General features: G+C 39.7%; 1 protein-coding gene across 1 annotated transcript in view; it reads left to right on the top strand.

Moving 5' to 3' along the window:
* LOC131481999 (olfactory receptor 9S13-like) overlaps positions 1-19,024 on the top strand; it is a 37,926-nt gene extending 18,902 nt beyond the window's left edge. The window contains exon 3 of the mRNA XM_058673139.1: positions 18,901-19,024. Within this exon, the coding sequence (XP_058529122.1) occupies positions 18,901-19,024 (124 nt within the window). The remainder of the gene's footprint in view (positions 1-18,900) is intronic.
* The last annotated feature ends 3,323 nt before the right edge of the window (positions 19,025-22,347 follow it).

The raw sequence follows: 22,347 nt of genomic DNA, 5'->3' as shown, positions 1-22,347 counted from the left end.
TCAAAAAATTAGAAAGTTAGTTTCTCTTGTTTTTAGTACAACCTTATAAAATAACTTTTTACCCAATTCCTTGACTCTTAAAATGTTTTTCAGAACTATCAAATTAAAAATCAAAATTCAGATTTTCTTGAGTCTATTGGTTCCCTGTATATAGAATGTAGTCATCTGAAGACAGTAATAGTTTAACTTCCTCATTTCCAATCGGTATTCTTTTGATTCATTTTTTTTCTTACATAAAGGATCTGGGAAAACCACTAGAACTAAACTGAATAGCAATACGGAGAGTGGGTATCCTTGACTTGTTTCAGATCATAGTGGAAAGCTGGCTTGATGGCCCAGCATATAGTCTCGCCTAGAGTGGGTTCTATACGTTGATGAAAAGAATGTGTATTCCACCACTGTGTGATGGAATACACTGTAGTTTTTAATTAAGTGCATTTGGTCCATAGTATAGATTAGCTTTGTTGTTTTCTTTGTTGATATTCTGTCTAGCTGATCAATCCATTGATGAAAATGAGATGTTGAAATCCCTCTTTATTATTATATTGCAATCTATGTCTACCTTTAAATCCATTAACATTTGTTTTAAATGGCTAAGTGCCTTAGAAATGGGTATATATATTAACTGAAATCATTTCTTTTCATTGAATTGATCCCTTATATCATCTTCTTTTTGCATTAAAGTCTATTTTTTTTCTGGTCTCAGGATGGCTATACCTATGCAACTTTTGTTTCTGTTAGTCAAGAGCGTGTTTTTCCATCTTCACTTTCAGTCTCTGTGTATCTTTGTTGGTGAGGTATATTCCCTGCAAGCAGCAAATAGATGGAGCTTGTTTTTTAATCTACTCATCCAGCCTATTTTAATTGGAAAACGTAGGCCATTTACATCCAAAGGTATCATTGCTGAGTAATGACTCAGTCCCACCCATTTTTCTTAAGTATTCCTGTTGTTTGCTTGGGATTTCCTTTATAACTTGCTAGGAGATTTCCTGCCCTCGCAATCTTTCATAAATATGAGTATCATTCTGTTTCAGTGTATAGCACATTCTTAAGAACCATATGTAAGACTGGACCAGTGGCACAAAATTTTTCGATTTCTGTCTGTTTTTGGAAGATTTCTATTTTACGTTTATTTGTCAATGATAGCTTTGTTGGGTACAGTATTCTTGGTTGATAGTTTTTTTAGGTTTGTTTTTGTTTTGTTTTGTTTTAGTGCTTGGATTGTTTCTCCATTCTCTTCTTATCTGTAAGGTTCCTGATGAGAAATCAACTATTAGTCAGATTACATAGCCTCTGAAATTAATCTAGCATTTCTCTTGTGCACACTTTAGCATCTTTTTGCTTTCCTGTTGAAAAGTTTACTAAAATGTGTTGTGGTGAAGATCACTTCTGATCACGTCTGTTAAGAGTTCTATATCTTTTCTGTACTTGAACGTCTGCTTCTTTCTGTCCAAACTGTCAGGAATGTCTAAGGCAGGTATATTTGACATTTAATAGTATCCTTTAAATCTCCAATACTATTTTCAGGTTTTTTAAATTTTTTTTTGTCTGGTGGATATTTCCATGAATTTGCATTCTTGCTAGGATAATCTTTGATCTACCTCATCAAGACTCTTGTTAAGGCTTTCCACTGTAATTTCTGTTTGACATATTGAAGTCTACATTTCTAGTGTTTCTATTTGATTACTCTCCAATGTCTTGGTTTCCTGGCAAAACATTTTACTTCTACCATGTATAGATTGCTTCATCTTACTAGTTTGTTTCTGCATGTTTTTGCATAATCATCATGTTTTAGAATTTCTGTTTAGGAATTTCATCAAACTCTTCATATTCCAATATTGAAGTGTGTGTTCTGTGGGAGGAGTTATACTGGCTTTCGTGTTCTTGTTTCTTGTATTTCTGCGTTTATTTTTAGTCATTTGTTAAAACACTTGGTTTTTTCCTCTGATGGCTCTGATCTCTGAACTATGTCTCTGTGGCTTAGTGGTGTATCTACTCCTTTAGTGGTTATCCAAAGGCATGTACTGGATGGTGCCAGGGAGTTCTGATGAGTACTCAAGTGTGTCATAGGAATTCTGGGTGATACCCAAGTTGGGAATGGTAAATTTGCTCTATTGTTAGCATGTGGGAAGATTTTATCACATCTGTCAACATAATCCCAGCCTTACCTCTTCTCTTCCAAGGTGGTTAGTGCCCAGGGTTAGTCCACAGTGAGTACTCTCCCATGCAGGCACCTGAACAGCACCCAGAATCTGTGGGGTCCTCAGTGTGAGCGCAGAACCCTCTATAATGACCCACCACAGCAGTTAGAGAGCTCTGTGCATCTGAAGCCAGACAGATACAGAGTTTGTCAAAGGGCCCAGCTATACTACATGCCATGTTGTGCAGTCACAAAACTCCCACAATCATAGCACACAAGGCTCCCACAACCTCAGAGTGCAGAGGATCTACTCAGTCTTGCAGGACACTCCATCCATGAAGAGAGCAGAGATCTTCCCAAAGCCAGCTGCCTGTGGGTGCTCCCCCTTGCCAGTTTGAGCCCTGGAGCCTCTGATCGGTTTGGAGGATAAGAATGCCCTACAATGCCACGGGGGTGTCCAACTTCTTGCCATTCCTCTAGTTTAAGCCCAAAGTCAGTGCAGGAATGGGTGTTTATCCTACTGATAAAATCCCCTGATAATGGATGCACAAGAGACACCAACCGCAGTGGTGCCTTCTCCCTGTGCATCATCACGGGGGGAGGAGAAAGAATGCCAGGGCTCCAGACAAGACGGAAAAGGTGGTCTGAGAATTGGCGGTGTCCTCCAGCTCCCTGCTGCAGGAGTCATGGATGCAGTGCTCACTCTCTCAGGTTTGTGCTGCTATACTGCTCCACAAAGCCTTTCTGCCTCCTGTACAATTTCCCCTGCAAATGTCTCTCCAAATATACCCTTAGAATGTACCTCCTCTGCCTTTAGTCTCTTATCTTGCCCTGGTCAAAAATCAGCATGTACTTTCCCTACCCAACCACCTTGGAATCTTGATAAAGTTGTTACAATCTTTCTTTCATCCAGTTAAAATGCTATTATTTGTTCTCCATTCAGATCTTGTTAGTTGCATGGATATTATACATGTATGTGATCTGTTACTATTGCTTGGCTGATTAGATTTAATAGTTATCTTTTGATTTGCTTAAATACCATGTTGTACAATTCACTATACTCAGCTAGTAGTTTTATTAACAGCAGTAATACAACAATATGAATTAATGTTGCTATTAGAACTCTCTGGACTTGACATCAATTAAATACCCAAATCATATTTCAAGCAACCTGTACTGTCAAGTATACATAGCATTTGGGAAGCGGCTACAAAAAATATTCTTGTGGGGTGGGTGTGGTGATGTATAAGGCTAAGCCTCTGCCTGCAGAGCCAGCATCTCATATGGGTGCTGGTTTGAGTCCTGGCTGCTCCACTTCCACTTGCTAATGTGCCTGGTAAAGCAGCAGAGGATGGCTCAAGTCCCTAGGCCCCAGCACCATGTAGGAGACCCAGAAGAAACTTCTGGCTCCTGCCTTCAGCCTGGCTCAGCTCTGGCCGTTGCTACTGTTTTGGAGTGAACCAGCACAGCAGATACACGATTCATTCTCTCTCTCTCTCTCTCTCTCTCTCGTTCTGCCTTTCAAATAGAAATGATTGATCTTCAAAATAAATAAATAAATAAAGCTTTCTTCCTGTCGTGTAGAAGATAACACTGAGAATTCTTTGACTGCTGTGACTCAAAATGGCAAATATGAAAAGGGAAAGCAAAGGAATAAGAATGATGAATCTCTGGTCTCCTAACAGTGCAATGTAATCTTTTTACTTTTGTCCTCAGAATAACTGAAAAGAAAAACAAAATGTTTTCCCTATGTTAACTACTGACCAAAAATATAACTTCATAGATTTTTAGATTATGGTTAATTCCAGGTACTAAATAGTTGAGCTATTATTAAAATACTTCAATTTACTTTTCCCAGAATCCACTGTTACATAGGTTTTGAATGTTTCAATTATGATAAGAAATTATTTAAATTGTAAGAACATTTTCTAAGGCGGACAGATATTCTTCTCATTTTTCATTAGATAGCAGAATTTCAGCTTTGCTGACAGCTTATCAGGTGATTGTGTGACAGAACTTAATTAATCCTAAAGAAATGTTTAATTACTTCTCTTGTATAGCATTCTTGTTAATACATAATGCAGCCACAGATTGGAAACCATGTTATACATAACAGTAGAAGATGAGGACCAGGGAAGAGAAAGAAAACTCAGGTTTACATTTTATTCTCTTTTTTAATATAGCCAAATGCAGAAGATGTTGCTATTTTAAAACAATTTATGATAGCGAATAACCAAAATTTAATTCTGTTTCATGCTTTTTAAATGAATGAGCAACTAGTGTGTACTTGAGTTGCTTCATGACCTGAGACGTACCCTTTTTTTATTTGAAGCAAATTAATTCATTTTCAAAATGTGCTGCTCACAAAGCTTGTCCTTTCTCATACTGAGCAGAAAAAAAGTCCTTTCCCATGACTTCCTTTCACTTTTTAAAACTCTACCTTGTGTCTTTGAGAGTAAACCAGACCTTTGGCTGAAGTTTCCTATACAGATAATGGAAATGGTTTTAACTTTCTTTAATGGTGTTCAACCTCAGCCCAGTATCCTTTGTCAGTGCCAACCTCAACAAAACAGGCCCCTTCTGTGTATTAAATATATTTGGGGGATGTTTCAAATGTAATGAAAGCAAAATTATCCAATTTACTAATTTATGTCAAAAGTATCTCTGTAGTGTTGTCTGGGTTCTCTTGTGAGGATTGGGGACACAATCCAGATACTGCAGATTAAATATTGTGGAGTCATTTAATGGTCACGACAGAAGCTGCTCCAGTTCCCCAGCAGCTTGTAACCCACTGAAGATGCCATGAATTCATAAATACTGTCAGAAAAGAGTTGGAATACAAAGGCAAGTTGTTTCTGATCTGTTCTTCATCCAGTAGATGCATAACACAAAGTCAAGGAGCAAAGCAGCACATCATCCAATGCCTCTGAAAACTCAATCATTTAAATCAACACAATTGTTTTAATAAAATTACTTTTGTCTCATTATCTTGAAAACACAAATGTCACAAGTTGTCATTTTTTTTAATTGTAAAAAGGTTCAAGCATGACATATATTCGAATGTTGTCACATGAAAAAAAATTTCAAGATCCACTTATTTTACTTGAAAGAGCTACAGAGGGAGAGCAGAAGCAACAGAGAGGTCTTCCCGCTGGGCTCACTTCCAAAATGGTCACAATGGCTAGAGCTGGGATGGTCCAAAGCTGGAGCCAGGAGCTTCTTCCAGGTTTTCCATTTGGATGCAGGTTCCAATGCCTTGAGCCACCCTCCACTTCTTTCCAGTGCCATTAGCAGAGGTCTGGATCACAAGTGGAGCAACTGGGATTTGAACTGTGCCCTTATGGGATATTGGCACTACAGGCTGAGGATTAATTTGTTACACCACTGCACAGATCCCAGCCACTTGAACTTTTGTCCACCAGATGTCGCTGGAAGGAAACTTTTAATGACCCTGTAAATGCTCTACCCCCTCAGAAGTAAAATAAACCACATTGAAATTTCTAACTGGTAAGTTGCAAATATAATATATATAGTTATTCCTGTCTTATGTAACATTTATTTGGAAATTAACAATTTAAATGAATTATATTTTTTAAATTGAAGACAAGTATAATTTGGTGAAAATGTACAGCTGTACAAAATCCTATTCTGGATTATTAGCATAATTATCAGAATAATCAATACTGTTAAATTAGCCAATAACTGCTAACATACTGTCCACCAGCTTTTCAGCAATAGTAACCATGTGTAGAAACTAAAACTATACTATTTATAGTTTTATACTATTTATTTTTTTACTATTTAGTAAATTTTATTTAAGCATAATTTAAATTCAAAAATTACAAGATGAAATTTTGTATATCTCCTTCTGCAAGAATGCTCAGACACTAATCATTGAGTTTGGTCTTGAATTTTGGAAGTTTTTCTTCAAGAAATTTTGTCACAAAGATTTGCTTATTTTTATTTGAAAGGTAGATTTTTACAAGGGAGAAGAAGAAAACGAGAGAGAAAGGTCTTCTACCTGCTGGTTCACTTCCCAAATGGCTGCAACAGCCAAAACGGAGGTCTTTCTGAAGCCAGGAGCCAAGTGCTTCTCCCTGGTCTCCCAAGTGGGTGCAAGGGCTTGTAGCCTTGGGTCGTCTTCCTTTGCTTTCCCAGTTTGTAAGCAGGGAACTGGATCAGTTGTGGAATAGTTGAAGCTCAAACCAGTAGCCACTTGAGATGCCAACACCACAGATGGAGGATTAGTGTGCTACGTCATCCCACTGGCCCCACAAAGATTATTTTTGCATCATGTGATTTGTTGCGTTGTTTCCTCTGAGGAAAACAGGAAATTTCATACAAGAATGTTTAAATACTTAAGAATGCTACCAAATGTATGACTGCCAATTATTTGTCATATAATATAAACATATTCTTTATGAAATGAATCTTTATTGGATTAGTCTGAAAAGATAATTTTATATATGAAATATTTGCTAAGATAGTGCAATTATCAGAATTAATTCATGAAATTTGTGGGGAAAATAACTGAATGGCATAATCATATAAAGACATGTGAAACTAGAAGAAAAAATCTGTAATAACTAATCTTTTCTAAAAGTATAGAAAGATGTAGAAAAAAGTAACTTCTACATTCTAGGATTTCAGAATAACTCGGTAGAGTTCTTGATTTATTATACAGTCACTTTTTAGTTATTGATGAGAAACTTCAAAATACTGTATATAAATGATAGAAAAAGAAAAAGGACTACAGACTTGGTGTCTCATGCAACAGAAAATTCCAGTAATTTACTAAGCTGAAATCACAGGTTGCTATGTCATAACATCATAACAAGTCACTACTAATACTGACTAGACAGTGTTTTTCTCTTGGCAATAACTAAAATCTCTCTTTCCTCCTTACCAGTTCATAAATTATATTTTACCAAATTAAGTCTAATGGCAAAGATGACACTTTCTTCCTGCGAACTTCAGCAAAATCATGTTAGGTTTTTTTTTTTTTAAAAAAAAGACTTTATTTATTTGAAACCTAAAGTTACAGAAAGAGCGAGAGGGAGAGATATTTTCCAGCTGTTGGTTCACTCCCCAAATGGTCTCAGAAGCTGTGGCTAAGCCAGAGGCTAATGCTAGGAGCCAGGAACTTCTTCCAAGTTTCCTGTATGGGTACAAGGGCCCAAGCATTTGCTTTCTCAGGCACATTAGCTGGGAACTTGATCAGAAGTGGAATGATGGGACAGAAACCACTGCCATACTGTAGGCAGCAACTTTCCTACTGTGCCACAGCATCTCCCTTCAGGGTTAATCTGAATGAACCTTAACTAAATCAAACTTCAAGTCACTCATCTGCGAAGCCTTCCCCATGTGTAAGAATAAAGAGATTGGTTTTTGCTATATTTGCCTGAGCAAATTCCCTCCTGGAGTGCCTGGAGGCCTAATTGCTATATTTATCTTGATACAACGAAGATTATTTCCTATAAACAATCAGCTAAAAATAAAACATGAGCTTGTTTTATAAATGATGTTAATCCATGAATACACTAAGAAGAAAGTAAAAGGTTGTCCCATTCAGCTACCGCGAAGTGATGAAGGTAATGACTAGTTGAGAAAAGAGCTTAGTTTGAATATGAATCTATCTTTTTATTTTTCTTCATGGAAAGTCAGATTTACAGAGAGGAGGAGAGACAGAGAGGAAGATCTTCCGTCCGATGATTCACTCCCCAAGTGAGCACAACAGCTGGTACTGTGCCGATCCACCGCCAGGAGCCAGGAGCTTCTTCTGGGTCTCCCATGCAGGTGCAGGGTCCAAAGGCTTTGGGTGATCCTCGACTGCTTTCCCAGGCTACAGGCTGAGAGCTGGATGGATCTGTCTTTTACAAAGTATAATCACTGATAAGTTTGCTAACTTCGCTCTACTTCCACTTTGTTATCCTTCTTTTCTAGATACATATAAATTTATTAATCAATTTATAAAAAGTGAACAAATCTCATATATACAAATTTAAGAGCATAATGATACTTCCCACTTTACCCTCCCTCCTTTCTTTTTGATTTTTTCTTTCAATTTCTACAATAACAAACTTTCAGTTTATTTTTAATTACAAAATCTGCACTAAATGAAGAATTCAATTAGTAGTTAACAGAAGAACCACTGTTCCTTGGGAGTACAGACAAGAGCTATATGCAATAATCAAAATCAAAATTTCAATTTTGCTTATATATATTACTTTTTGTAGTATGTATGTTAGTTACCACAAATCAGGAAAAACATAATGTTTATCTTTTTGGCTTATATCACTAAGCATAATGGTTCCCAGTTGCACCCATCTTGCTGCAACAAACAGTTCATTCTTTTATACAGCTGTGTAGTATTCCACAATGTATATATCCATTGAAAATATTCCACATTTTCTTTAATCCATTCATCAGTTGATGGGCATCTGTGTTGATTCAGTATCTTAGCTATTATGAATTAAGCTCCATAAATATAGGACTATAATATTTTTTCTAATAGAGGCAATAATGTTCTCATTATAGTATTGTGAAATATAAAGGGAATCAACTTTGTAAAACACTCAGCATAATAATGTCTGGCAGATAAAATGTTCATATTCCATAATGGAATTTGATTCCTGGCTTTATTTCTTCGTGCCAATTTTCTGTCAATGTAGACCATACGAGGTATGGTCTAACTGGATTCCTGCTACCCAAATAGGAAACTTGAGTTGTTATCTTGAGTGCTGGCTCTGACCATGGCACAGCATTAGTCATTGTGGAACATTTGGGGAACGAACCAGCAAGAGATAATAAATGTCTTTCTATATTGCCATATACATCTGTCACTCTCTCCTCCCATCTCTGCTTCTCAAATTAATTAATTAACTAAAAGCCTGTCTCTACAGTGGATTCAGTGAAATACATCCTAGTAGTGATGGGAAGGTTAATTAAAGAATCTAAAGTGATCGTAATTTGGACGATGTCAGCCAAAAATAGAAATAAGTGGATTTTCAAGGTTTCTGGGGTGAAATTGTCATCACTCTATGAAAGGTTAAATCTTGTGACAAAGGGAGGAATATGATAAGGAAGATTCCAAGATTTCTGTCTTTCAAAGAACAGATGGTAGAGTGATTCATGCTAAGATGTGGAATGGAAATTTTTGGCTTATTTTTGGGTGAATTTTACTGATAGGCTGCACTTCAACTTCTCCAAGTAGAGATATCTTTAACTTTCAAATGAGGTATAAATTTGAAACTGGATTTAACATTTTGACTAGGTACTGTGGGGTATCAATGGCTTTGGTGTTGAAATCAAGATGAAATAGAAAAATATTATAAATACATAATAGCAGGACCGGTGCAGTAGCCTAGGTGAAAGTCCCCGTGCTGCACATGCCAGGATACCATGTGGGCGCCGGTTCGTGTCCCAGCAGTCCTACCTCCCCATCCAGCTCCCTGCTTGTTGCCTGGGAAAGCAGCCGAGGATGAACCAAAGCCTTGGGATCCTGCAGGCACATGGGAGACCCAGAAGAAGCTCCTGACTCCTGGCTTCAGATCGGCTCAGCTCTAGCTATTTCAGCCATTTGAGGAGTGAATCATCGAACGAAAGATCTTCCCTCTCTGTCTCTCCTCCTCTCTGTATATCTGATTTTCCAATAAAAATAAAATAAATCTTTAAAAAATAAATAAATATGCAATATCACAGTCAAAATTCAGAAACTGGTCTTTGTTCTGTATTGTTATGGAATGTTTAAGTTTTTTCTTATTTCCTTGACAAAGAAAGAGGGAGAGAGGGACAGAGAGAGAGGTAGAGTGAGAATCTTGGATCACGTCCCAATACCCACAACAGTGAGGGCTGGCCCCTCGCCTGCACGTCTCCACAGGAGTGACAGTGGCACAAATGCTTGAGCTGTTTCTGCTGCTTGCCGGGATGTGCATTAGCAGGAAACGGGAACTGGAAGAAGAGGCCAGGCCTGGCACCCCGACACTCTGAACAGAACCTAGCCATTCCAGGCCATGTCTCCACTACAGCACCAAAGACCCGCTCCTTATAAATCATTTACTCAACACGTCAGTGGAATCTGACTTTTTATTTAAGTCAATGAGTGTAAAAATACTAATTTCATTCAAAATCTTCAATGGAAAATCTTATTAATAAAAAAACAACAAACACTTTCATGATTTTAAATATACCCAACATCTTTGCTTCCTCTTTCCTTTCTCCACTGCTTTGAATTGGTGATTGTTCTAGCGTAGCTGTTTCCCATGGCGTGCTTTCATGGTGAATGTTCTCTTCTGAAACAGCTTTGGTTTCGTGTTTTAGTATGTAGTGGATCTTCATTTATATTTTGAAAGGAATAACCCCAAAGATAACAGGTTCTATTAGTGTTGCTTTATGAACAAACACATCAGTGTATTAATTATATGAATGACTATCATTTTCCATTAACGTATTCTCTAAACCACATGCCTTTACAGTATGTCTCAACAATCAGAGCATGGATTTCAGTCCATGATTCATTTTTAGTTAATTTTTGTAAGAATGTAAGATCTGTCTATCTATCCTTTTTTTCCCACAGCTTTCCCTTTCCAGATGCCTCAATACCGTTTATGGTAACCACAATATTTGCACCATTATTTTGTCTTTGTTTTTTTGTCAAGTGTAGGCCAATCATGTTTCCGCTGGTCTATTTCTGTACTGTATTCTGTTTTACCGACCTGTCTGTTCTTTCTCCAGTATAACACTACCATGACTAACGTACCTTTCTAGTAAGTTTTGAAACAGGGTTGTTATAAGTGTTCCAAGTTCGCTGTCCTCCAGTATTTTCTGGATGATTCAGTGGAGCCCCAGAGAAGTCCTAGAGTAAGTTTATTGATAGCCTCAAAACTATGGGTTTTCAAAGCATTTTGAACCTGGAGATTAATTTTGGTAGCACTGACATTTTCACAATACAAACGTCTTAAAAATTCATGGGAAAGTGCCCAGCGGCGTGGCCTAGCGGCTAAAGTCCTCGCCTTGAACACGCCCCGGGATCCCATATGGGCGCTGGTTCTAATCCCGGCAGCTCCACTTCCCATCCAGCTCCCTGCTTGTGGCCTGGGAAAGCAGTCGAGGACGGCCCAATGCATTGGGACACTGCACCCGCGTGGGAGACCCGGAAGAGGTTCCAGGTTCCCGGCTTTGGATCAGCGTGCATCGGCCCGTTGCGGCTCACTTGGGGAGTGAAACATCGGATGGAAGATCTTCCTCTCTGTCTCTCCTCCTCTGTGTATATCTGGCTGTAATAAAATGAATAAATCTTTAAAAAAAATTCATGGGAAATATATATGACTTAAAAAATGCAGGAATTTCCAATTTTTCAACACCAAAGTAAGCCTATTTCTAAATTTCACTTTCTGTGAAGTTTTTGAAATCCCATAGTATTCATTCTTCCTATTCTTCCATAGTATTCATAGTATTCATTCATTCAACATGAAATATCTCCCCGCTTATTTAGCCCTTAGAAGTAGGTGTGCCATGACCCTGGGTTTTTTTTTCACAGATCCACCCAAATGAAGGTTATGCTACCTGTAACATTTAGTCATTTGATGCTATGATGAGATTGGAATGCCAGAATAGGACATAAGTTCTGCATGTCAGTAAGAATCTAGCCAAAAAGCTAGTTTACTATTTCTAGCAGGCGGATTTAAACATATGTGTATATCCCCAACAAAATTATGTGACCTGCAACACTCCCTTCCTGTCTTGTGGCCCTGGCAGCAGGAAACTGGTGTTACAAGCATCCATATGAACACCCACACTGCAAAAATTTTTTTAGTGTTCTAACATAAAAAATAAAACTTAAGTGTAAGCTTTTATAGTTTTGGCAATGTCCAGAAATGCTGACTACTGGGGATTTCTGGGACCTAAACTTGGTTTTGTTTTTGGAAATGCTCATATCAAGAGGTCATGCCTTTGGGAAGCTGAGTAGTGAGCAACTCTCAGAGAAGCAGGCAAGTTAAAAATACATGAGAAACCCAGAATAAACTTCTGACTGCTGGCTCTGATCTGCTCCAATCCCAGCCATTGAGGCCATACCATGGAAGACCTCTTTCTCTCAGTTTTTTCCTCCCTCTCTCTCTCTCTCTCTCTCTCTCTCTCTCTCTCTCTTTATCCCTGACTTTCAAATAAATCAAACATTTTTTTAAAGATTTATTTATTTTTATTTGAATGTCAGATATACAGAGAGGAGGAGAGGCAGAGAAGAAGATCTTCCATCCAATCATTCACTCCCCAAGTGATCACAACCGCCAGTACTGAGCCAATCTGGAGCCAAGAGCCAGGAATCTCTTCCGGGTCTCCCATGTGAATGCAGGGTCCAAAGGCTTTGGGTGATCCTCGACTGCTTTCCCAGGCCACAAGCAGGGAGCTGAAGGAGAAACAGAGCAGCCGGAATACCAACCAGAACCCATGGTGTCCCAATGCTTGGAGGTGGAGGATTAGCCAGTCGGGCTATCACTCCAAGCCCAAGAATGGTCATTTTTACAAAGTAATATGTTAAGTTACATTTAAAAGTTCATGAAAATTGTATTAAAAGATAATTTTGTCTTAGTGCAAAGAATTGCTTTTAAAACCATGGAAATGTATGTATGGGTTTCAAAAATATCATAGAGAAGAAGAGGCAAAGAGAAAGAAATGAAGAGAGACCTGCCAGTCTAAGCTTCAGCTACCATGGCTGGCTTGGTCCATTTGCCTAAGAAAGTCATTACTCTGACCCCTCCATCCCAGCCTTTGTATGAGCTAGTGGATATTGTGTCCTGGTCCACCCTACACCCTATTCTTGGGTACACCTGTGGGTGCTGCAGCCTGGACCTGCCTGGCCTGTACCCACCCTCAGTATCCATGAGTGTCGGAGGGTTCCATGTTCATGCCTAGCTCAACCCATCACCACCCAAGCTCTTAAACTAACCAGGAGAAATTGAAGTTCAACAGGGTTGAGCTCACATATCTCCCATAGAATCTGTCCCCATACCTGGTTCTTTCACATGCTGGTTACTGTCATGGCCTATCATAATGTGACCTGTCCTCTATTCCAACACTTGTTGGCAGATACTGTGGTCTAGCCCTGCCAGGTAGGGTCTCAGCCCTAGCTTTAGTGTGCACCAGTGAGTGGTGGTCAGCTGTGGTCCATGCTAACTAGCCCAGCTCAGGTCTTTATGTGAGCTAGTGCATCAGTCTGAGGACCTATGGCCATAAAGCACCATGAGATCCATAAAGGTCCTCTGGCCTCTCCCTCCAAACTGCCCAGTCTCAGCCGCCTTGCTTACCTGTGAGTACAGTTGGCCTTACTGTTCAGAGTCTCTCAGAAGTCATGCCTCACCTGCCACATACTCCCTCAGTGGTTCTCCCTCTCCTATATCCCCTCCTCCTTTCCTTGGCCAATCCACACTCCCTGTGCCTGGGAGTGCATGGGTTCCCCAGCCCAGCCTTCCATCTCATAGCATGTGTGCTGGCCTGGAACCATATCCCTCCACACACCTAAGATTCAGACCCATTCAATGTTCCCCAAGTCCAGTTCACCAGCCCACTAGGCCAGCATGCTAATCTGGGACTCTCCATTCACTTCCCCACACCCTGACCAGGACCAAGCACCTGGAGAAATCCTGTCTGCTCACTCTGTCTGCCTCAATGTGAAGCCTCAGGGCCCTGCAGGCCCTTGGCAGCACTATCCCCCTGGCCCCCTGCAAGCACCCCCCACCCCGCCAGGCTCACATGAGCCAGCCGTCACCATCACCAAAGCAGGAATCAATTTTACATATGTTAACTTGATTGTGTGAAGAAATGATTCTTCTATTCCCAATTTGCTTAAGTTTTTTTTAATCATAAAAGAATATTGTATTTTATCAAATGCTTTTTCTGCATCTATTTGAGTAATCAGATTCTTCAGTTTGTTCATATAATGTATCATGTTTTTTGATTGCCATATGTTGAGACATTCCTCCTTACCATGGTTAAATTACATTTGATCCAGCGATATTTCTGATATTATTATTGGATTCAATGAGCTTGCCTTTGGTTAAGTATTTTGCATCTATATTCACTATGGATATTGATCTGTAGTTCTCTTTCTTGGTTGTATCTTTTTCTGGTTTTGGAATATAAAGTGTTGCTGACTTCACAGAAGGAATTTGAAGGATTTTCTCCATTTCAAATAATTTGAGAAAAATTGGAATTTGTCCTTGAAAAGTTTGGTAGAACTCAGCAGTGAAACCATGTGGTCTCAAGATCTTCTTTGTTGGGAGGCTGTTTATTATCGAGTCAGTCTTCATCCTAGTTATTGGTCTATTTAATTTTTTTATGTCATCATGCCTCATTTTAGGTATATTTTATGTGCCCACAAATCTATCCATTTCTTCTAGATTTTTCAATTTTTTGTCACACAACTATTTGTAGTAATTACTGATGATTCTTTATATATCTGAGGTATGTGTTATATTTCCACTTTCATTTTTGATTTATTTATTTGAGCCTTCTAAGCCCCTTTTTTGTTGTTGTTAGTTGGGCTAATGGCGTACCAATTTCCTATTTTTAAAAAAACCTCAACTCTTCAAACACTGATCTTATGTATCATTTTTTGTTTTAATTTTATTTGCTATCTAATTTTAACCATTTTTTTCTTCCTATTAAATTTTGGGTTGGTTTGTTGTTGTTTTTCCAGGCCCTTGAGATATATTCATAGATTAATTATTTGATGAATTTGTGATTTTATGTTATAGGCAATAATTGCTATGAATGTCCCTCTTAATCCTGCCTTTGCTGTATCTCATAAGTACCCCACCCGTTATTATCCTTCTCCTGAAATAATTAATCACATATCCAAGAATTCTCATTTCAGACACATAGATTAAGAGTGATTTTAATTATTCACACAAATGTCATATTTATTAACCTTATTATTTTCATTTCTGTCAATTTCTCACTCATCTTTATGTTCATATTTATTCTAATTTTTGAATTTACTATCTTATCTTCTTAGATTATACTTTCTACTTTAGATACCATGTACACCAATTGATATAAAATATATTACTGGCTGATAAATAATGTCTGCACACCAAAATGATGATGTCAACACTGTGGTCAGTTTCTGTCTTGCAGGAAGATCAAAACAAACAGGATAATAATAGAAATTGAAATTTATCAGTCAACATTGCATTCCTCTGGTATTCCCTATTTTAGCTAATGTAGTTTTAGTTCATTCTTTTCTATTTCAACAATACTTTTGTTCAAGTAAGTATGATCAAAGCAAATACTTCTTAGCTCGATATTGACTGAGGTTTATCAGCACATTTTTAATAGAGACACTAATAGAAATATTAGACAGACCTTCAATATGTAAATTTGCAAAGAAAACTGTTGATGAGCATTGAAATCATTGGAATAACCATGAGATAAAATGAGTCAGAGAATTTTAAAAACGGTTTTTATTTTTTATTTGAAAGAGTTACAGAAAGGAGGAAAAATAGAGGGGGGAGGGAGAGAGAGATTTTCTATCTACTGACTCATTTCCCAAATGGCTGCAATGACTGGAGCTGAGACGATCCAAAGCCAGGAGTCAGGAACTTCCTTCAAGTCTCTCAGGTGGGTATAGGGGCCCAAGGACCACCCTTTGGTGCTTTCGCAAGCTATTAGCAGGGAGCTGGATTGGAGGTGGAGCAGCTGGGACTGGAACTAGTGCCATATGGAATGCTACCACCAAAGGTGGAGGCTTACAAAAAAAAAAAAAAAAAACAAACAAACAAAAAACCAAAGGTGGAGGCTTAGCCTAGCACACCACACTGCTAGCCCCAGAGAAAGTTTTCAAACTGAAATATGCTATGAATCAACCTCAGGCAAAAAGAGTCCCATTTGAGGCCTTGACAGAAGTCATCCCTTGCCTCTTCTAACATTAATGAATCTAAATACAATTCCCGTGATTACAATTTTACAGTCCATTTTCTCATGTTTTAAGATTTATTTGCTTCATATAAAAGAGATAGACATCTTCCTTTCACCAGTTCATTTCTGAAATGCCTGCTACAGCTTGAGAGAGTCAAGCCAACCCAGGAGCCCAAAACTCAATTGATGTCTTCCCACATGGTTGGCAGGACGCCACCAACTTGGACTTTGCTTGTTGCCTCCTAGACACACTAATAGGAAACTTGATTGAACACAAAGCCACATATTATGGGATTCAGGCAACAAAAACAGTGTTCACTGAATTCACTCTCATTTCCAGTGAGCATTTCACGGAAATCTGCTCATATCATTTCATAATGTGCACCCATTTGAAATGCTTCCTTTTAATATTAGGAGAAATATCAATGTAAGCCATTTTTCCACTCAATTGCTGTTTATAGCTGGTGCTTATATTCCCTCTAAACTAGGGCTTTTTGGTTTTTTCTTGTAACCCTTATTTGGTGAAGCATTAAACATTTTTACTGTAAAATGTTTTTTACTCTAAGCTTAAAATACATTATCTCTAGGGCCCAGCGGCGTGGCCTAGCGGCTAAAGTCCTCTCCTTGAACGCCCCGGGATCCCATATAGGCGCTGGTTCTAATCTCGGCAGCTCCACTTCCCATCCAGCTCCCTGCTTGTGGCCTGGGAAAGCAGTAGAGGACGGCCCAAAGATTTGGGACCCTGCACCTGCGTGGGAGACCTGGAAGAGGTTCCAGGTTCCCAGCTTCGGATCGGCGCAGCACCGGCCCGTTGCGGCTCACTTGGGGAGTGAAACATCGGATGGAAGATCTTCCTCTCTGTCTCTCCTCTCTGTATATCCGGCTTTCCAATAAAAATGAATAAATCTTTAAAAAAAATAAGTTATCTGTAAAAATAAAGAAAGAAGGGGAGTACGAGGGAGAGAATTTGTGAGCAAGAGAGAGAAAGGAAGGGCAGGAAGTAATTACATTGATGATGACAATAAAGGTGAGAGTGGGGATGACAGCTCTCTGTTGCTTGTAAATAGGTTTTGAACATTTGTTGTTTGTCACCTACTATTCTTACCACTCTGTATGGATGGCATGAGTTCATTCTTACACAGTTTTTAAGGTAATCTGCACTGTTGTCCTCTATCCACATCTGTGAACTCAACAAACAATGGAGTGAAAATACTGGGAAAAAATGTTTTGAATAAGCAGATTTTTTTTCATGCAATTATTCCAGAAAACAGATATTTATACATTGTTTCAATTGTATTAGGTCTTATGCAAATTCCACATATAATTTAAAGTATATGAAATGATACAATAGGTTATATACAAATACTACATTATTTTATGGAAGGAACTTGAACATTCATGGGTGTTGGTATCTGAGGAGAGTCCTAAAACCAATTCCCTATGGATATCAAGGAGCAACTGCAATTCTCACTTAGGAAAGAAGAAAACTGATGAGTAGAGAATTGCACAAATGTTGCTAAGTTTATAAAACCAGCTAATAGTATTTTTAAAGCAGATAGAATTATGCAAAACTTTCTCTAATTAACTTTATTATGTTAATCAAATAATAAATTAATTATCTGATTTTCCTCTGGACTTTCTTACACTCATTTCTTTTTAAAAATAGATTTACTTTTTTCCTTATCACTGAATGATGGCTTTTCTGGGTGTAGTGTTCCTAGCTGCATTTTTTTTTTCTTTCAGTACTTTTTTTAAAATGCAAATCTTTAAAAACACTTTTAATATTTGTATTTATTTATTTCATTTGAAAGGCAAATGAAGGAGAGAAGAGATGAGAATTAGAGAGAGGTTTTCCATTTGCTAGTTCACTCCCCAAATGGCCACAAAGGCTGAAGCAATACAAAGCCAGGAGCTTCTTCCGGGTCTTTCACACAGGTACAAGATCCGAAGGCTTTGAGCTGTCTTCTACTGCTTTCCCAGACCATAATCAGGAAGCTGTATGGGAAGTGGGGGCAACTGGGACACGAACTGGTGCCCATATAAGTTGTTGGTACTGCAGGACGAAGGATTAGCCCACTGTGCTGGCCCCAGTGTTATAAAAATGCTTGCCTTGGGCCCGGCGGCGTGGCCTAGCAGCTGAAGTCCTTGCCTTGGAGGCCCCGGGATCCCATATGGGCACCGGTTCTAATCTCAGCAGCTCCACTTCCCATCCAGCTCCCTGCTTGTGGCCTGGGAAGGCAGTCGAGGACGGCCCAAGGCTTTGGGACCCTGCACCCGCATGGGAGACCCGGAAGAGGTTCATGGTCCCGGCATCGGATTGGCGCAGTACCGGCCCGTTGCGGCTCACTTGGGGAGTGAGGCATCGGATGGAAGATCTTCCTCTCTGTCTCTCTCCTCCTCTCTGTATATCCGGCTTTCCAATAATAATAAAATCTTAAAAAAAAAAAATGCTTGCCTGCTCCCTCTTAGCACATATAGTTTCTGCTGAGACATCTGTGGCCAGGCAAATTGTGACTCAGTTACATTTTGTTTATTTCTTGTTTCCTGCAGCTTTGAGAACCTTCTCTTTAACTTGGAGAGCTTCACTAGAGGTGGATTGGCTTGAAATATACAGGTAAACTTTGACTTTCCTGTATCTGAAGAATTGTATAATTCTCAAGGTTTGAGAAATTATTTGCTGTTATCTCTATTTGTTCTTTCTTTTAATGTTCTCAAGTCATTCTTTTACTCAGGGAACTCCAGTAGCTTGAAGCCCAATAACTCAGACATTTTCTTTTTGTGCAATCCCAAAGCTCCTATAAGCATTCTCCATTCCTTTTGATTCCCTTTCTTTTTTTATCCTCCAGTTGTGTGTTTTCAGATGCCTGCTTTCAGGTTAGCAGCAGTATCAGGCAGAAGTGCATAGGTTTCCATGTACCTCCTACCCCTACACCTTCAGAGCTGCCCACACCATCAGCAGTTTACAGCTGATGTTACAACTGATGGATGTCATCTTCCAAAGCACATCATTTATCTTATGGTTACCTCTTGATCACATTCATTCTATGGGTTTTTACAAATGTATAATTACACATTTCCACCACTGTAGAGTCATACAGAGTGGTCTGCCTGCCCTAAACATTCACCCAACCTCTTCCTTAATCTCTAGGATCCATTTTTTTATTTGTTTGTTTGTTTCTTTGTTTATATTCCCATAGTTTTGTCTTTTCCAGAATTGTATATTGTTGCAATCACTCAACATATTATGTAGGTTAATCCCAGCAGCATCACTTCCCATTCAGCTCCCTGCTTGTGGCCTGGGAAAGCAGTTGAGGACGGCCCAAAGCCTTGGGATCCTGCACCTACATGGGAGACCTGGAGGAGGTTCCTGGCTCCTGGTTTCAAATCAGCACAGCACCGGTCTTTGTGGTTACTTGGGGAGTGAATCATCGGATGGAAGATCTTCCTCTCTGTCTCTCCTCCTCTCTGTACACCCGCCTTTCCAATAAAATAAAGAAGTCTTGGGCCCAGCGGCGTGGTCTAGCGGCTAAAGTCCTCGCCTTGAAAGCCCCGGGATCCCATATGGGCGCCGGTTCTAATCCCGGCAGCTCCACTTCCCATCCAGCTCCCTGCCTGTGGCCTGGGAAAGCAGTTGAGGACGGCCCAATGCATTGGGACACTGCACCCACGTGGGAGACCCGGAGGAGGTTCCAGGTTCCCGGCATCGGATCGGCACGCATCGGCCCGTTGCGGCTCACTTGGGGAGTGAATCATTGGACGGAAGATCTTCCTCTCTGTCTCTCCTCCTTTGTGTATATCTGGCTGTAATAAAATGAATAAATCTTAAAAAAAATAAATAAATAAAGAAGTCTTAAAAAAAGAAGAAGAAGAAGAATTACCCATCTTACCAGCCACTTACTTTCAGGAAACTCAGAGTATTCTGTCTATGAATACATTTGGTACACCTCCTCTGAATTTTAATTATTTTTTCCAAGGATTTGTTTATCATAAATAGAACATTTCCTAAAGACTAAAGTTGTTTATCTAAGTCAATCATGAGACCAGGACAGATGTGTATCTCAAGTTAATCAAATAAATGCATTCAGAGGGATAGATGGATACACTGTTGTTGTTGATGTTGTTATTTATTTGAAAGTTAGAGTTACAGAGAAAGAGAGAGGAGAGAGGAAGATCTTTTATAATCTAGTTCACTCTCCAAATGGCCGCAGCTGGAGCTTGCATACCCAAAGACAGGAACAAAGCTTCTTCCAGGTCTTCCACTTGGATGCAGGGGCCCCAGAACTTGAGCATCCTATACTGCTTGCTTTCCCATCCAATAAGCAGGGAGCTAGATTGGACGTGGAGCAGCTGGGTTTTGAACCGGTACCCATGTGGGATGCCAGCTCTGAGGCTTAGACTGATGTGCCATGGCCCTGGCCCCAGATGGGTAAATCTTACAACACATTTTTTTAAGATTTATTTTTATTTTTATTGGAAAGGCAGATACACATAGAGGAGGAGAGACAGACAGGAAGAGCTTCCGTCCGATGACTCACACCCAAAGTAACTGCAACAGCCAGTGCTGTGCTGATCTGAAGCCAGGAGCCTGGAACCTCCTCCGGGTCGGCCACACAGATGCAGGAACCCAAGGCTTTGGGCTGTCCTTGACTGCTTTCCCAGGCCACAGGCAGGGACCTGGATGGGAAGTGGAGCTGACGGGATTAGAACCGGCGCCCATATGGGATCCTGGAGTGTTCAGGGCGAGGACTTTAGCTACTAGGCCATGGCGCTGGGACCTAGACCACATTCTATTTTATTATTTACTTGCTTTGTGAAATGTGCTTCAGCAGTTACAGAACAAAATTATAAATGTCTAAATTGAGGAATTATGTGTTCAAGATATTTGTACTTTTCAGAGTTTTTTAAAGATTCATTTGTTTTTATTGCAAACTCAGATATTCAGAGAGGAGGAGAGAGAGAGAGGAAGATCTTCCATCCACTGATTCACTCCCCAAGTAACCGCAACAACCAGAGCTGAGCCAATCCAGAGCCAGGAGCTTCTTCCAGGACTCCCATGTAGGTGCAGGGTCCCAGGGCTTTGGGTTGTTTTTAACTACTTTCCCAGGCCACAAGCAGGGAGTTGGATGGGAAGCGGGGCTGCAGGGTTTAGAACCGGCGCCCATATGGGATCTGGTCGTGTGTTCAAGGTGAGGACTTTTAGCTGTTAGGCTATTGTGCCAGGCCATACTTTTAGTTTTTTAATTAAGATCCAGCAACTAGCAGGGCCTGGAACACAATGTTTGGGTTGACAAAACACAATTTTCCATGTGAGTGTATATACAGAAGGTGACAAAATTCTTTTCTATTAGACAGTCTGTATATAACATATAAAATTACCAAGATCAAAACAGAGTAACCATTTAAGATGCCAATGAGATCAGTTATAAAGTTATAAAACACATTTCCTTAAAATATAAACTGGAGGCTAACATTTGGCTCATTGGTTAAATGACTGAAATCCTGCATCCCTTGTTTGAACGCCTGGTTGGCCTCCTGACTGCAGATCAGTCAAGCACTGCCTATTCCAGACAGTAGGGGAAGCGAAACAATAGAAGATTTCTCTCTCTCTGCCTCTGCTTATGAAATAATATTTTTTAAAGATTTTATACAGAGAGGAGGAGAGACAGAGAGGAAGATCTTCCATCTGATGTTTCACTCCCCAAGTGAGCCGCAATGGCCGGTGCACGCCAATCCGATGCCGGGAACCTGGAACCTCCTCCAGGTCTCCCACGCGGGTGCAGGTCCCAATGCCTTGGGCCGTCCTCGACTGCTTTCTCAGGCCACAAACAGAGAGCTGGATGGGAAGTGGAGCTGCCGGGATTAGAACCGGCGCCCATATGGGATCCCGGGGCTTTCAAGGTGAGGACTTTAGCCGCTAGGCCACGCCGCCGGGCCCATGAAATAATATTTTTTAATTAAATAATTAAACCCAAATGGGCTTTTTGTCGGTGAATGATGATGATGATGGTGTGCAGAAGGGAGAGAAATCAGAATCATAAACATTATAAAATGTAGTTTAAAAAGTGCAATGAAACTACAAAATATTGTTCAACAGTATGCCAGGCAAATGAATTCTGTGAAGTAAAGTGTCACTGGTGATCAGCGGGAGAATTCATCATTACAATACTTTTGAGATTAAGTATGTCTGAAATCCAGAGAACAACAAGGAAAGCTTAGAAACAGACAGGAAACGGCCAGTGGGGATGCACTTATAACTCACTGGGCGGGACACAAAGATTAGTTACTCCTAACTA

This window comes from Ochotona princeps, chromosome 15 (assembly GCF_030435755.1).
Source record: "Ochotona princeps isolate mOchPri1 chromosome 15, mOchPri1.hap1, whole genome shotgun sequence".
In the NCBI taxonomy this organism is placed as follows: Eukaryota; Metazoa; Chordata; class Mammalia; order Lagomorpha; family Ochotonidae; genus Ochotona; species Ochotona princeps.
Note: the sequence above shows the minus strand (reverse complement) of the source record. Positions and strands in the feature narration are given on the sequence as shown.